A 14,211-nucleotide genomic window follows, 5' to 3' on the forward strand; every position below is an offset into this window, starting at 1 on the left:
CTGGCATGTGGTGCAGTGTGGTGCTTCGCCTGCCTTCCGGATAGGGGGAGTCGGGTGTGTGGTATAGGGGTTGGTACCAGGGGCACAGTGCTGCCTACTCACCCTGGCTGCCTTGAGGAGATTGTACAGATTTTTATGGCACTGCTGGCCAATCCGGATGGTGTTCTTCGTGGCTTTCACGGCCTCTGCCACCTGCGCCCAGTCACAGCGAACAGCAGCAGCTGGCAGCCTCCTTCCCGGGCCGAGGTACAGGGGTGGCCCGCCTCTTCTCCACAGCGTCTAGCAGATACTCAAGCTCGGCGTCCGTGAAATGGGGTGCCGCTCTCCTGCTGCTGTCTTGTTGGCTGGGATGGTGTGTGTGGGGAGTGAAGTGTGTACGTGCGGCTGCAGCTTGTCAGCCTCATGAGTGTCAATCGCGAAGCCGGCAAATCCTACACCATTTCTCATGGCGATGGTGCTAGCCCCTTAATAGTTATTGAATTATACCAGGTGTGGCACCAGTTTTGCTGTCATACAGCTCTGCAAATCCTGCCCTGGTGCCACATATCTCCATCTACTCTCAAACTTAAATATGAATGTCCCATGGCAGCAGAGTTCTCCTGGTGAATATTTCTCCCTCAATTGGCATGAATTAAACATATTATCTGGCTATCATTTTATTGGTGCTTGTGGGAGCTTGCTGTGCATAATTCTGGCTGCTGGGTCACATGACAACAGTCACTATCATTTGCTCCGTTGGCCAAAAAGTGCTTCAGGCATCCAGAGCCATGAAGGGCGCTATGTGAATGCAAACACTTGCTCGCCTCCCTCCTCATCCGCTCAGTGCCAAACAGAAGTCTGTCGTCCATTGTCTGGTGTGGAGCACAGAGGGAGAGAGAAGGTTCTTCCCTTGCGCAATGTGACCTTTCTCTGTGCTGCAACCTGCCCTCTGTCGATCTCGGTGTACCATTAACCAGAATATTTTCCCAGCCTGTCTATTAGCTGCAGTCTTCCATTAGCAGTTAGCAATCATGAGGCTAATCCGAGACCCTCTGGTTGTACAGCTTTTCATCCTTTCTGTTGTCCAGTTTTGCCAGGCTGACAATGGTACGTATGATGATGTTTTTTTTAAAAACAGTTTTGCATTGATAAGAGATGTTAAATCAGGCCTTCAGTTCTCTCGAGAGGGCTGGGGTCCAGATGGAAGGCTTAATTTCAGTGTCCGTAATTTAATAGGGGTAAGGGAAGGAAGGGATGGAATCCGATAGGAACCTTTGAGACTGGGCTGCGTATAAAAGGGTACACCGTGGTTGTTTAAAGACTTGACCCCACCTGGAATTTTCAGTTCAATTCTGTGCGCTACAGGAACAATATGCTGTTTTTGACATGGTTTCAAGGTTTTTCTCTCTCACAAAACTGTGGCCATGACTTAAAGTGATGCTGGGGCGATATTAAGAATTATGTTAAAATTATAGCATAACAGGTTAAACTGCACAACATAACTGCAGATAAGCTTTGAGTAATATTGCTAAACTTGATTAGTTAAATTAGTTAAATGAAAGAAAATAAAGTTGGCAGGGCAGTTGCTGTGTCACAGCTGTAGTATGTCGGGAATGGTGAACAGGGAGAGTGTGCAGCTTGAGGAAGTTGGACTTACGGTTGACAAATTCGAGACCGACCTACAGAGACTGTGATCTTGGTGTCCAGGGCTGTGCAGGTTAGGTGGAGTTACAAGGTTGCGAGGATAGGCCGGGAGAGTGGGCCTCGGTAGGGTCAGAGGATCCGTGCAGATACGATGGGCCGAATGGCCTCCTTCTGCACTGTAGCAATTCTATGGTTCTAATGTTCCATACCTCAGGGAGGGGGAAAGCTACCTAGACAGTTTGGACAGAATCTTGTGCTCTCCCCCGTGGTGGGTTCGATGACCGGAGGAGTTTTTAATTGGGCAGGGGAGTGATGGGTGGAGACCACCTTCTCGCCTCCACCCTGATTAAATCCATAGTGGAAGTCCTCGTGGGCTAGCCTTCCTGCTGTGCCGCTGCCAATTTAGGCCCTTAAGTAGGCAATTAATACCCACTTAACATTCTGATCTCGTTGCCGTATTAACCCAGTGGAGGGCGGAAGAGGGACCTGCCATAAAACGGTCTCTCATTCAAGTGCACTCAGTGCCTAATTGAAGGACCCAGATTCAGGAAAGAGGAGCCACTGAAAGCCATGCTACCCTGCGACCCCCTTCCCACCATCACTTACCTGCGTCATTCTCCCTCCTCAATCCAAGGCCTCAGGTGGGTATGGGCAACCATCGCTTCCCAAAGGCTTTGCTGATTACAGAAGAGCTGCCACCCTCTGATTGACCAGCAGCTATCAGGGGCGGGATGGGGATCAACTGGCAACCCAGACCCCTGTCGCCTGTCATATTAGGTGCACTGGTCTAACACTGGCTGCAACTGGATGCAGCTTAGATCAGAAAGATGCTCCAGACCTTGAAGTTAGTTCAATCAGGTTTATTGAACTAATAGCACAGTTAGCACAGTTCTCTGTGAGTTCAACTCTCTGCTAACTGAAGTGTGGTTACTCTGTCTGACTGAACCAGACTAGCTCTTAGCCATGTGGTGGAGGTGTGAGATTGTAACAACACCCTTGACTGACTCTCTAGATGTTCATCAGTGGAAAGAGGCTGAGTGTGAGTGTCTCGCATATTCAGATCTCACCCCTGAGTGTCCTGCCTGCTTATTGGTCATGTCCTGTTCTCTGTGTCCATTAGCTGCTTGTCTGTATATCATTATGTGTGTGTGTCTGCATATCATGACATCTCCCCCTTGTTTTTTATGTTTGGATGACATATGTGAATGTATTTACAAGAATAGGCCAATACTAACATATATACATCCAGTGGATGTGAACATATGTACATGTGAAAACAGCGGTCTAATGCAAGAACACAGAACATAGCAAACAGAACAAATCTTCATAAGTCCTGTCTCTGTGGCTTGTGTCTGATCCTGGTCGACCGCCGGTGAGGTGGTGGTGGGGACGATAGCACCTTGATAGGCGGGATTGAAGCCTGACTGGTGGCCTCGTGAGTCGAGGTATCAGGAGGTGGCAAAACAACAGAAGGGAATGGAGAAGAATGTGGTTGCGGGCAGGCAACTTTGCGCAGTGCCCGTCTGTTTAGTCGCACAACAGAACCATCAGCCAGACGCACAACATACAAGCGGGGGGCAGCCTGTCGAACAACGATAGCTGGAGCTGACCAGCCTCCATCAGGGATCTTGACCCGAACAATGTCTGCCGGGGATAACACAGGCAAATCGATGGCATGAGCATCACAGCCCTGTTTTTGCCGTCCTCAGAGTTGCTGTACCTTCTGCAGCACCGGGAGGTGATCCAGGTTGGGCACGTGTATGGCTGGAAGTGTCGTTCGTAGGTCCCTGTTCATCAGGAGTTGAGCCGGCGACATGCCAGTGGACAATGGAGTCACCCTATACACAAGCAGCGCACGGTGAATGTCTGACGCAGAATCAGCGGCCTTGCAGATGAGCTGCTTCGCCAAGTGCACCCCTTTCTCAACTTTTCTGTTTGATTGCGAATAGTGTGGGCTGGAAGTGACGTGTTTGAACTGATACGACTGGGCAAACAGAGACCATTCATGGCTGCTGAAGCATAGGCCATTGTCACTCATGACAGTGAGTGGGATACCATGGCCGGAGAACGTCTCCTTACAGGCCTTGATGACGGTCCGAGATGTGAGGTCTGAGAGCTTCGCGACTTCAGGGTAATTGGAAAAGTAATCAATGATTAACACGTAATCACAACCATTTGCATGAAAGAGGTCGATGCCAACCTTGGACGATGGAGAGGTTTCGATTTCGTGCTGCTGAAGTGTCTCCTTACTCTGCGCTAGCTGGAAGCGTTGACAGATCACACAGTAAGGACCATGTTCGCAATGTCCTGGCTGATCCTGGGCCAGTAGACAGCCTGCCTGGCTCTGCGTCTGCACTTTTACACACCCAGGTGGCCCTCATGGATTTGACGGAGCACCAAGCTTTGGAGACTGTGTGGAATTACAATCCGGTCCAGTTTGAGGAGGTTACCATCAACCACCGTCAGGTCGTCCTTTACATTGAAAAATTGAGGGCACTGCCCTTTTTGCCAGCCATTGGCTAGTTGTTGCATAACACGCTGCAAGAGGGGGTCTTTGGCTGTCGCCGCACGGATACGAATCACCGTCTCATCAGATGCCGGGAGGGTGCAAACACACAGCTGCACCTGTGACTCAACCTGTGACTCAATTTGCCGGATGACATTCGGTGGTTCACTAGGCACAGTGATGGAGCGGGACAGTGTATCGGCAATGATGAGCTTCGTGCCAGGCGTGTAGACAAGGTCAAAGTCGTACCTTCTGAGTTTGAGGAGGATGCGCTACAACCGAGGCATCATGTCATTAAGGTCCTTTTGGATAATGTGGACCAGGGGCCTGTAATCCGTCTCAACTGTGTATGTCGGCAGGCCGTAGACATAGTCGTGAAACTTGAGAATGCCAGTGAGAAGGCCCAGGCATTCCTTCTCGATTTGTGCATACCTTTGTTCGGTGGGCGTCATTGCCCTTGATGCAACGGCAACCGGTGCCCAGGATGAGGTGTCATCGCGTTGCAGCAGAACCGCACCGAGCCATCTTGGCTCACATCTGTTGAGATTTTCGTTTCCCTGTCTGGGTCGAAAAATGCCAATACAGGCACAGTGGTGAGCTTGGCTTTCAGCTCCAACCACTCTGCCTGATGGGCCGCCTTCCACTCAAAGGCAGTGGATTTCTTCACTAGGTTTCGTACGGCCGTGGTGTGTGAGGCCAGGTTTGGGATGAACTTGCCCAGAAAATTGACCATGCCCAGGAAGCGCAATACCGCCTTCTTGTCTTTAGGGACCTTCATGGCTGCAATGGCCTTGACCTTGTTTGTGTCAGAGCACACACCCTGCTAAGAGATCAGGTCTCCTAGGAACTTGAGTGTTGTCATGCCAAAGCAACATTTGGCTCAGTTCAGCTTCAGGCCATTGGTGTGGACACAGCGGAATACCTGCTGGAGACGGGAAACATGCTCCTCAGGTGTTGTGGACCATACGATGACGTCGTCCATGTACACTCAAATCCCTTCAATGCCCTCCATTGTCTGCTCCATGATGAAATATCTCCAATGCCGAGACGATGCCGAATGGCATATGGTTATAGCAGTACCTGCCAATCGGTGTGTTGAAGGTGCAGAGCCTTCTGCTGGACTCATCCAGCTGGATTTGCCATAATCCATGTGACGCATCTAACTTTGTGAAAAACCGTACATGTGCCATCTCACTTGGTGAGTTCCTCCCGCTTTGGGATGGGGTAGTGTTCATGCATTATTTCCTGGTTGAGATCCTTGGGATCAATGCAGATGCGCAGATCTCCAGAGGGTTTTTTAACCACCACCATCGAGCTGACCCAGTCAGTCAGTTCGGTTACCCTGGAAATGATCCTCTGCTGCTGCAGCTCCTTGAGCTGCTCCTTCAGGCGCTCCTTCAGCGGAGCCGGGACCCGGCCTGGTGCATGGACCACTGGCTTGGCATCAGGTCGCAGTAGGCTCTTGTACCGATATGGCAAATTGCCCATCCCGTCAAACACATCTGGGTACTGAGCGAGGATGTCGTCAATGTCAGCTTGAAGATCCACGTTGGAGGATGTCGTTGAATAAACCCGCTGCGCCATGTTTAGTTTTTTGCAGGCATGCCCACCCAGTAGGGTTGCCCTGTCCGGCTTGACAATTTCAAACCTTAAGTCCAGGCTTAGCCGTGCATGGGTACTCCGGTTGGAGACGAGTAGATGGCAGGACCCCAGTGCCTTGATGGCATTACCGTTATAGTCCAGGGGCTGGCAGGCTGCTGGAAGGACCTTTTGGGGCTTCTTGATGCGTTTGAAGTCTGCCTGTGAGAGGAGGTTGGCAGAAGCACCTGTGTCCAGCTTGAACTGGATGGGGCAGTGTTTGACCTGCATCACCGCACACCATTCATCCTCTGAATCCACAGCGAGGATGGACTGAATGCGAGATGAGTTAGGTGTGGCATGTTCACGTGTGGTAATGATGCCCACTCGGTAGGTGGACTCCAGGCACTCATCCTCTGGATCCGTTGTACTGCCAGGATCAGAATCCTGTAATTGTCGTTGCACATTCTGGACGCGCCATCGTCAGAATTGGGAGCACTGGCCTCTGACTGGTGGTGCAGACGTGCACAAGGCTGCATAATGTCCAGGCTTCCCGCAGTTGAAACATCGCCTGCCTCTTGCAGGGCAATATCCAATTAGTGGCCCTTGCCACAGTTCGGGCACGGCATGACATCGGCGTCATGACGCGGTGTGCGTCATCGCACATGCGCAGTGTGGTCGTCAGACGTCTGCATCTGCGCAGTGTGGGTGTCGGCCGCTTTGTTATTCCATTCGCATCGCGCATGCGTGGGGCTCCGGGAAAAGCATGCGAGATGGCCGCTGTCTTCAATGCTAAGGCGCTGCATCCAGGAGATGGCCTGCACACTCACTGCCTCATGGGAGGTACGTTTCTCATTTTCAGCCGATTTGTATTGGGAATACCGATTTTCTTACGTGCTCATGCACTGTATATGTTTCAATCGTGACTGGCAGGGTCATATGCTTGATTTTTAAGAGCTGTGCTCTCATAGGATCAGAGTGAACTCCAAACACGATTTGGTCTCTGATCATGGAGTCAGCAATATCACCAAAGTTGCAGGACAGCGCTAGAAGGCGGAGGCTAGTTAAGAAGGCATTGCAAGATTCGTCTTTACCTTGAAGACGTTGTTTGAATATGTAACGCTCGAAGATTTAATTGGTGTCCACTTCACAGTGACTATTGAACTTATCCAGGATGGTCTGAAACTTTGTCTTGTCCTGGCCTTCGGTGAAGTTAAACGAGTTGAAGAGTTTGATGGCTTGAGCACCCGCTGTTGATAGGAGAAGCACGATCTTTCTTGTATCAGACGAACCCTCGAGGTCCAAGGCTTCGATGTACAGCAGAAACCTTTGCTTGAATATCCGTCAGTTGGCACTGAGGTTGCCGGAGGTCCTGAGCTGGTGAGGAGCCTGAATCTTCTCCATGGTGCCGGGATACATTTGCTAGTCATCACAGAACGGACTGAGGTAAGCCACCTTAAATTGGTAGTCACCTGGTATCATGTCGTGTTAGGTACACTGGTCTAACACTGGCTGCAACTGGATGCAGCTTAGATTGGAAAGATACTCCAGACCTTAAAGTTAGTTCAATCGGGTTTATTGAACTAATAGCACAGTTAGCACAGTTCTCTGTGAGTTCGACTCTCTGATAACTTAAGTGTGGTTACTCTTCTGACTGAACCATACTAGCTCTTAGCCACATGGTGGAGATGGGTGTGAGATTGTAACAACACACTTGACTGACTCTCTAGATGTTCATCAGTAGAAAAAGGCGGAGTGTGAGTGTCTCGTATCTTTTATAGTCAGATCCCACCCCTGAGTGTCCTGCCTACTTATTGGTCATGTCCTGTTCTCTGTGTCCATTAGCTGCTTGTCTGTATATCATTATGTGTGTGTCTGCATATCATGACAGCCTCCACAGGATTCTGCCCTTTGTTCGAGGAGGTAATCACCCGTTAATAAGGAACAGGGAATCCACACGGAGTAAAATAAACATAGTTTTATTTACACATAATATTTACCTTTTGTAAACAAACAAAAAACCTCCCAACCTGACCTCCACCCCAATAGGACCTGCCTGTAGCTCGGGCCGGTCCGACACCCCGAATATGGCTTCAAGGGGACCAGGCTCAACACCCACATGTAAGACCCCCAAGATCGTCCTCCAAAACCTTTCCAGCTTTGGGCAGGACCAAATCATATGAACATGTTTTGCGGGGCTCCTCCTACATCGCTCACAGACGTCCTCCACCTCCTCAACCAGCCGGCTCATCTTTGATGTTGTGGGGTGCGTCCTGTACACTACCTTCAGCTGTATCAGCTCCAGCCTCGTACACGAGGTTGAGGCATTCACCCTTCGCAGCACCTCACACCACAGCCCCTCTTGCAACAAACCCCCCCCCCCCCCACCTCTTCCTCCCATTTAACCTTAATCCCCTCCACGGACACCCTATCCTTTTCCAGGATCCTCCGTAGATCGGCGATACGATCCCCTTCTCCGACACCACTCCCCCTCCTCCCCCAGTGTTGACAGCACCGCCTCCAGCAACAAGGATGCCAGCATTTTTGGGAAAGTCGGGAAAACCTTCCTCACAAAGTGCCGCACCTACATCTATCTGAACTCTTCCCCCCTGCCAACCCCTACTTCTCTCCCAGCTCCTCTAAACTCGCAAATCGCCCCCCTAGGAACAAATCCTCCCTTTCTTTAATCCCCCTCTCGTCCCATCCCCAAAACCTCGCATCCATCCTCCACGACTCAAACCCATGATTCCCACTAATTGGCATCTCCCTGACCCAGCCCCCAGTTTAAAATGTTGCCTAAACTACCTCCAAATCTCCAATGTGGCCACCTCCACCGGTCTTATCGAATACTTTCCTGCAGTCATCAAAAACGGCGGTGTTGCCAGCACCCAAAATCCCAATCCCCTCCAAGAGCCCGCCTCCATCTGCTCCCGACCTGCCATGCCGTCTGCAATACCACCCTCATAATCCTGGCTACCTTCCCTCCCTCCCCCCTCCAAATGAATGAGGAGATCAGCTTGTCCACCCCCCTGAAGAAGGACTTATGCAAAAGACCAGCAGACATTGGAATAAAAACAAGAATCATTGCAAAACATTCATTATAACTGCCTGCACCCAGCCTGCAAACGACAAAGGGAGATTTTCCCACTTCAGCAAATCGGCTTTCACCCTCCCCACCAAGCTAGTGAAATTAAACTTCCGAAGCCCTGCCCAATCCCGGGTCACCTGCACCCCCAAATACCTAAAGTGAGTTGCCGCCAAGGGTAATGGCAGCCTCCTAACCCCCGCTCCCACTCCCGGCAGGGAGGCCGTTAAATACTCACCTTTCCCGAAATTCAATTTATACACCGAGTACATCCTGAATCTCTGAAACAGCTCAATTATATTCCCTACCAACATGCACAGTTCTGAAATATATAACAGCAGATCATCAGCATATAGGGACACCCTATGCTCCACCCCCCTCCCTCACTCTCCCTTCCATAACCCCGAGCTCCACAGTGCAATGGCCAAGGGCTCTCCAGCCAATGAAAAAATAGAAAGGGGAACCTGGGACATGTCTGCCTCATACCCTGATGCAGTGTGAAATACCCTGAATTCATGCTGTTAGTGCGCACAGTCGGCATTGGTTCCTTATACAGCAGCCGCACCCATGCCACAAACTTCGACCCTATCCCAAATTTCTCCACTACCGCCATCAAATAACTCCACTCTACCCGATCAAACACCTTCTCCGAGTCCACCACCTCCGCCTCCCATCCATCCGCTGGACACAGGACCACATTCAACAACCTCCTCACATTCGAGAACAACTGCCTTCCCTTCACCAATCCTGCCTGGTCCTCCCCAATCACCTCCGGGAGACACCATTCCAGCCTTGATGCCAACATCTTTGGCAGTATCTTGGCATCTACATTTAGCAGAGATATGGGCCGGTGTGACCCACCCTCCACCGGTTCCGTGTCCTTCTTTAACAACAGCGAATATGGGCAGCACGGTAGCATGGTGGTTAGCATAAATGCTTCACAGCTCCAGGGTCCCAGGTTCGATTCCCGGCTGGGTCACTGTCTGTGCGGACTCTGCACGTCCTCCCCGTGTGCGCGTGGGTTTCCTCCGGGTGCTCCGGTTTCCTCCCACAGTCCAAAGATGTGCGGGTTAGGTGGATTGGCCATGCTAAATTGCCCGTAGTGTCCTAAAAAGTAAGGTTAAGGGGGGGGGGGGTTTGTCGGGTTACGGGTATAGGGTGGATACGTGGGTTTGAGTAGGGTGATCATTGCTCGGCACAACATCGAGGGCCGAAGGGCCTGTTCTGTGCTGTACTGTTCTATGTTCTATGTTCTATGTAATGGAAGACGCAGACCAAGGCAGGCCAGCACGGTTCAATTCCCGTACCAGCCTCCCCGAACAGGCGCCGGAATGTGGCGACTAGGGGCTTTTCACAGTAACTTCACTGAAGCCTACTCGTGACAATAAGCGATTTTCATTTCATTTCATTTTTCATTTGTGGCAAGGCACCTCTACCTATCGCATCCTCAAACATTCCCACCATCAAGGGCACCAACCTGTCCTTATATTTCTTAGAAAATTCAACCGGGAACCCATTGGGGCCTGCCGCCTTCCCTGCCTGCATCCTCCCGATCGCCTCCTTCACCTCCTACTCCCCCACCAGCCCTGCTCACCCAGCCTCGGCTACGCCAGATCATCCAGAAATTGCCTTGTCCCCCGCTCCCCCTCCGGCGCCTCTGACCTAGAAACCATTGGAAAACATTCATTTTAATTGCCTGCACCCAGCCCACCAATGACAAAGGGAGATTTTCCCTATAAAATTTCTCAAATACTTTATTACTCTGCTCCGGAGCCACCACCAACTTTCCCACCTTTTCCCGTACCCAAATTATCGCCTTCGCTGCGGCCTTCCTCCAGAGCTGATTGGACAACATACATCCTGCCTTCTCCCCACACTGATCATCCACCATCTTCTCCATCTGAAACCTCACCCTCTTGCCCACAAATACCGCCACCCTCCCCAAGCCCGACTATCAAACCCAGAATGAAACACCTGACTCACCAAACCGTTCCTGAACCTCACTTGATCCTTCACCCTCAAATGCGCCTCCTGTAACATCACCACATCGGCCTTTAAGCTCTTCAAATGTGTAAAACCCCTTGATCTCTTCATCGGTACCCCTAACCCACTTACGTTACACTATTATGACCGGGGTCTCTCTCCCCACACCAACCCATTCCTCCTATCCACCACTATCATAACCCTGGATCCTGCCCCTCTGACCTGACCCGGCCCATCCTTTTGTTACTGATGCACAATAAATCACTACTGAAGCGAGATTGTAGTCCAATTGAAGGCTTTAATGAACAAGTAGTTACCCCAGCAGCTCCGGTACAGAATGACTGCTGTGGGTGAAACATAGACTCTTATGCTCCGCCTGCTGGGCGGAACCAGCAGGCAGGTACTACCACTCATATTACAGCGTAAGGTACATCCCACCTAGGTACCGCAAAACCCCTAATATAGCCTACCACAGTTACCGTCAACCCATCCCCCCTCCCTCCCAGAATTCCCCCCCCATCCACTTGTTCTTGCAAACACATCTCTCAGTATCGATCCCACCCCCCCACCTTTTGCACTTTCCAGACCCGTCAAAATCTGTACAACCAGGTTCCAATGCCCACGGCCCCTCAGCCCACCACACTCCCGTTCACTAGCCAACCTTCGCTGGCTAGTGTGGAGGCCCCTACCACGCCCCCCCCATTCCCCTCCTCAGTAACCCTGCCCCAAAACAACAGTGCAAAACTACACCCCCAGAAGGAAGACATAGACCCAAAAGCCCAATACAGTTGTAAACAACTACGAAAAAGGTAAACTACACTCCCGCATTTAAAAAAAACATTAAAAAAATCATACAACCCATCCATCAAATACAAAACAAGAAACAGAGAAAAAGAGATAAAGGCTAAGCACAGTCTTCATCCCTTAATCCAAGTCCCAGTCCCAGTCCCATCTCCCATTTAAGTCCCAGTCCTTCGGCCTTCATGAATACCTTCGCTGCCTGCCCAGTCTCGAAATAGAAAGCAGTCGAGTTATGCGTCACTCTCAACTTCGCCGGGTAGACCACGCCATACCACACACCGTTGCTGTACAGTGCGATCTTCACCCGCCTTCTCGCCAGTTGCACTGTCAAGTCTTCAGGTATTTGAGTACCAACGCATTCCCACCTCACCTCTCACCTCGGCTTTGCCCAACTCTGAACCCTCTCCTTCACATAGTAAACTAGGTGGGAAGGCAGGCACCAAAGGGGAGATAAAGACTTTACAGACCGATATAGATAGGCTAGGAGATTGACCAAAATCTGGCAAATGGAGTTTAATATGGATAAGTGTGAGGTTAGCCATTTTGGCTAAAAAAATAATCAGGCAAATTATTATCTTCTTGGAAAGCAGATTTAAAATGCATCTGGGCAGAGAGATCTGGGTGCCCTTGTTCAGGAATCGTAGAAAGTTTGTATGCAGGTACACAATGTAATAAAGGCAAATAGAATGTTACCGTTTCTTACAAAAGGACTGGAGTATAAAAGTAGAGAGGTTTTGTTGCAGTTGTATAGGGTGTTGCTGAGACCACATCTGGAATATTGTGTCCAGTTTTGGGCTCCTTATTTCAGGAAGGATCTGGTGGCATTGGAAGCAGTTCAGAGGAGGTTTACCAGATTGATTCCGGGGATGAAAGAGTTGACCTATGAGGAGAGACTGACAGTTTGTGCTTATACTCCCTGGTGTTCAGAAGGATGAGAGGGGATCTGATCCAGGTATATAAAATACTAAATGGGATTGATAAGGTAAACGTAGACCAAATGTTCCCCCTTGTGGGGAAATCTAGGACAAGAGGTCACAGATTTAGGTTGAGAAGCTGTAGATTTAGAACTGAGATGAGGAGGATCTACTTCTCGCAGAGGGTGGTGAATTTGTGGAACTCGCTGCTCCATGGAGCGTTGGAATTTGAGTCATTAAATGGTTTCAAGATGGAGATATATATATTTCTGATTTTAAAAACAGGTTAAAGGGATATGGGCAACAGGTGGGGTGGTGTATTTGAGACCAGGAAGAGATCAGCCATGATCTGATTGAGTGGCGGAATAGGCTCGAAGGGCTGAATGGCCTACTTCTGATTCTTAATTCCTAAGTTCCTATGTTCCTATTTCTTCACTCAAACCTATGGAATTTTCTATCACAGAAGGCTGTGGAAGCCAAATCATTGAATGTATTGAAGAAAGAGATAGATCATTGTTCATATATTTTTTTTATAAATTTAGAGTACCCAATTCATTTTATCCAATTAAGGGGCAATTTTGCATGGCCAATTCACCTACCCTGTACATCTTTGGGTTGTGGGGGTGAAACCCACGCAAACACGGGGAGAATGTGCAAACTCCACACAGACAGTGACCCAGAGCTGGGATCGAACCTGTGACCTCGGCGCGTGAGACTGCAGTGCTAGCCACTGCACCACCGTGCTGCCCTAATTGTTTATATTTTAATGGCATCAAGGGGCATGGGGAGCAGGTGGGGATATGTTATTGAGATAGAGGATCAGTTACGGTCGTATTGAATGGCAGAGCGGCTTGAAGGTCTGAATGGCCTCTTCCTGCTCCTAGTTTCTGTTTTTTCTATTATGAAGAAAGAGGTTCTGCTCAGAGAGATTGAGCAGCTTTGGGCCAAATTAAAAAACAAAAGCCAGTCAGGATTGTACCAAAACCTCAAGCAAATTGGCGTAGGGAAAATAGGATCAGAGAGTTCAATGCATGGCTCATAGATTGGTGTGGGAGAAATGGGTTTTGAATTCATGAGGCAACTAGTGGGCAAGAGGATGACCCCGAGACAGGCAGTCAGCAGAACCTAGAGGAGGAGGCAATTAAAAAAATCTCCACAAGAGGGGTGATTTTTGAAAACATCCAAGTGTAACAACACAGGGGAAACATAAGCTTATCGAGAGGAATCTGGAGCCAATGTGAGAAGAACACCGGCATTTGTAGGTAGAATATTTCTACTGTATGGTCTTTAAAGTAATAATTGGTCTTTAGAGTAGATTAAGTAGTCTTTTAATTATAAGATGTGAGGTAAGGTCCCTGGTAAATTTAATAATTTTTTTAACTAGAGAAAGTAAATGTAAACGGAATAGTTTAAGGGTAAGTCATAGAAGGGAAGCTCAGTCACGTGGAATGCTCCTATTGTGTGATGTGGGAAGTCAGGGACATGTCACATGTCCAGGGTAACCATGTGTGCAAGAAGTGGCTTCAGCTGCAGATACTCAATATCTGCATTTTGGATCTGGAGTCACTGTGGAGCATTCGCAAGGCTGAGATCTTTGTGATAGTGCATACAGTGAGGTGGTCACACCGCAAGTAAACAGTGCACTGGCCGAAAAAGAATGGGTGATGGTCAGACAGAGTAAAATCACGAGGCAGGTTGTTCAGGAATCCCCAGGCTCTATC

General features: G+C 49.6%; 1 protein-coding gene across 1 annotated transcript in view; it reads left to right on the top strand.

The window, feature by feature from the left end:
* The first annotated feature begins 899 nt into the window (after positions 1–899).
* Positions 900–14,211, top strand: part of f2 (coagulation factor II (thrombin)) — a 128,178-nt gene continuing 114,866 nt past the window's right edge. The window contains exon 1 of the mRNA XM_038807411.1: positions 900–1,086. Coding sequence (XP_038663339.1) covers positions 1,011–1,086 — 76 coding nt within the window. The 5' untranslated portion in view covers positions 900–1,010. The remainder of the gene's footprint in view (positions 1,087–14,211) is intronic.

The sequence above is a fragment of the Scyliorhinus canicula genome, chromosome 9 (genome assembly GCF_902713615.1).
Source record: "Scyliorhinus canicula chromosome 9, sScyCan1.1, whole genome shotgun sequence".
Classification (NCBI taxonomy): Eukaryota; Metazoa; Chordata; class Chondrichthyes; order Carcharhiniformes; family Scyliorhinidae; genus Scyliorhinus; species Scyliorhinus canicula.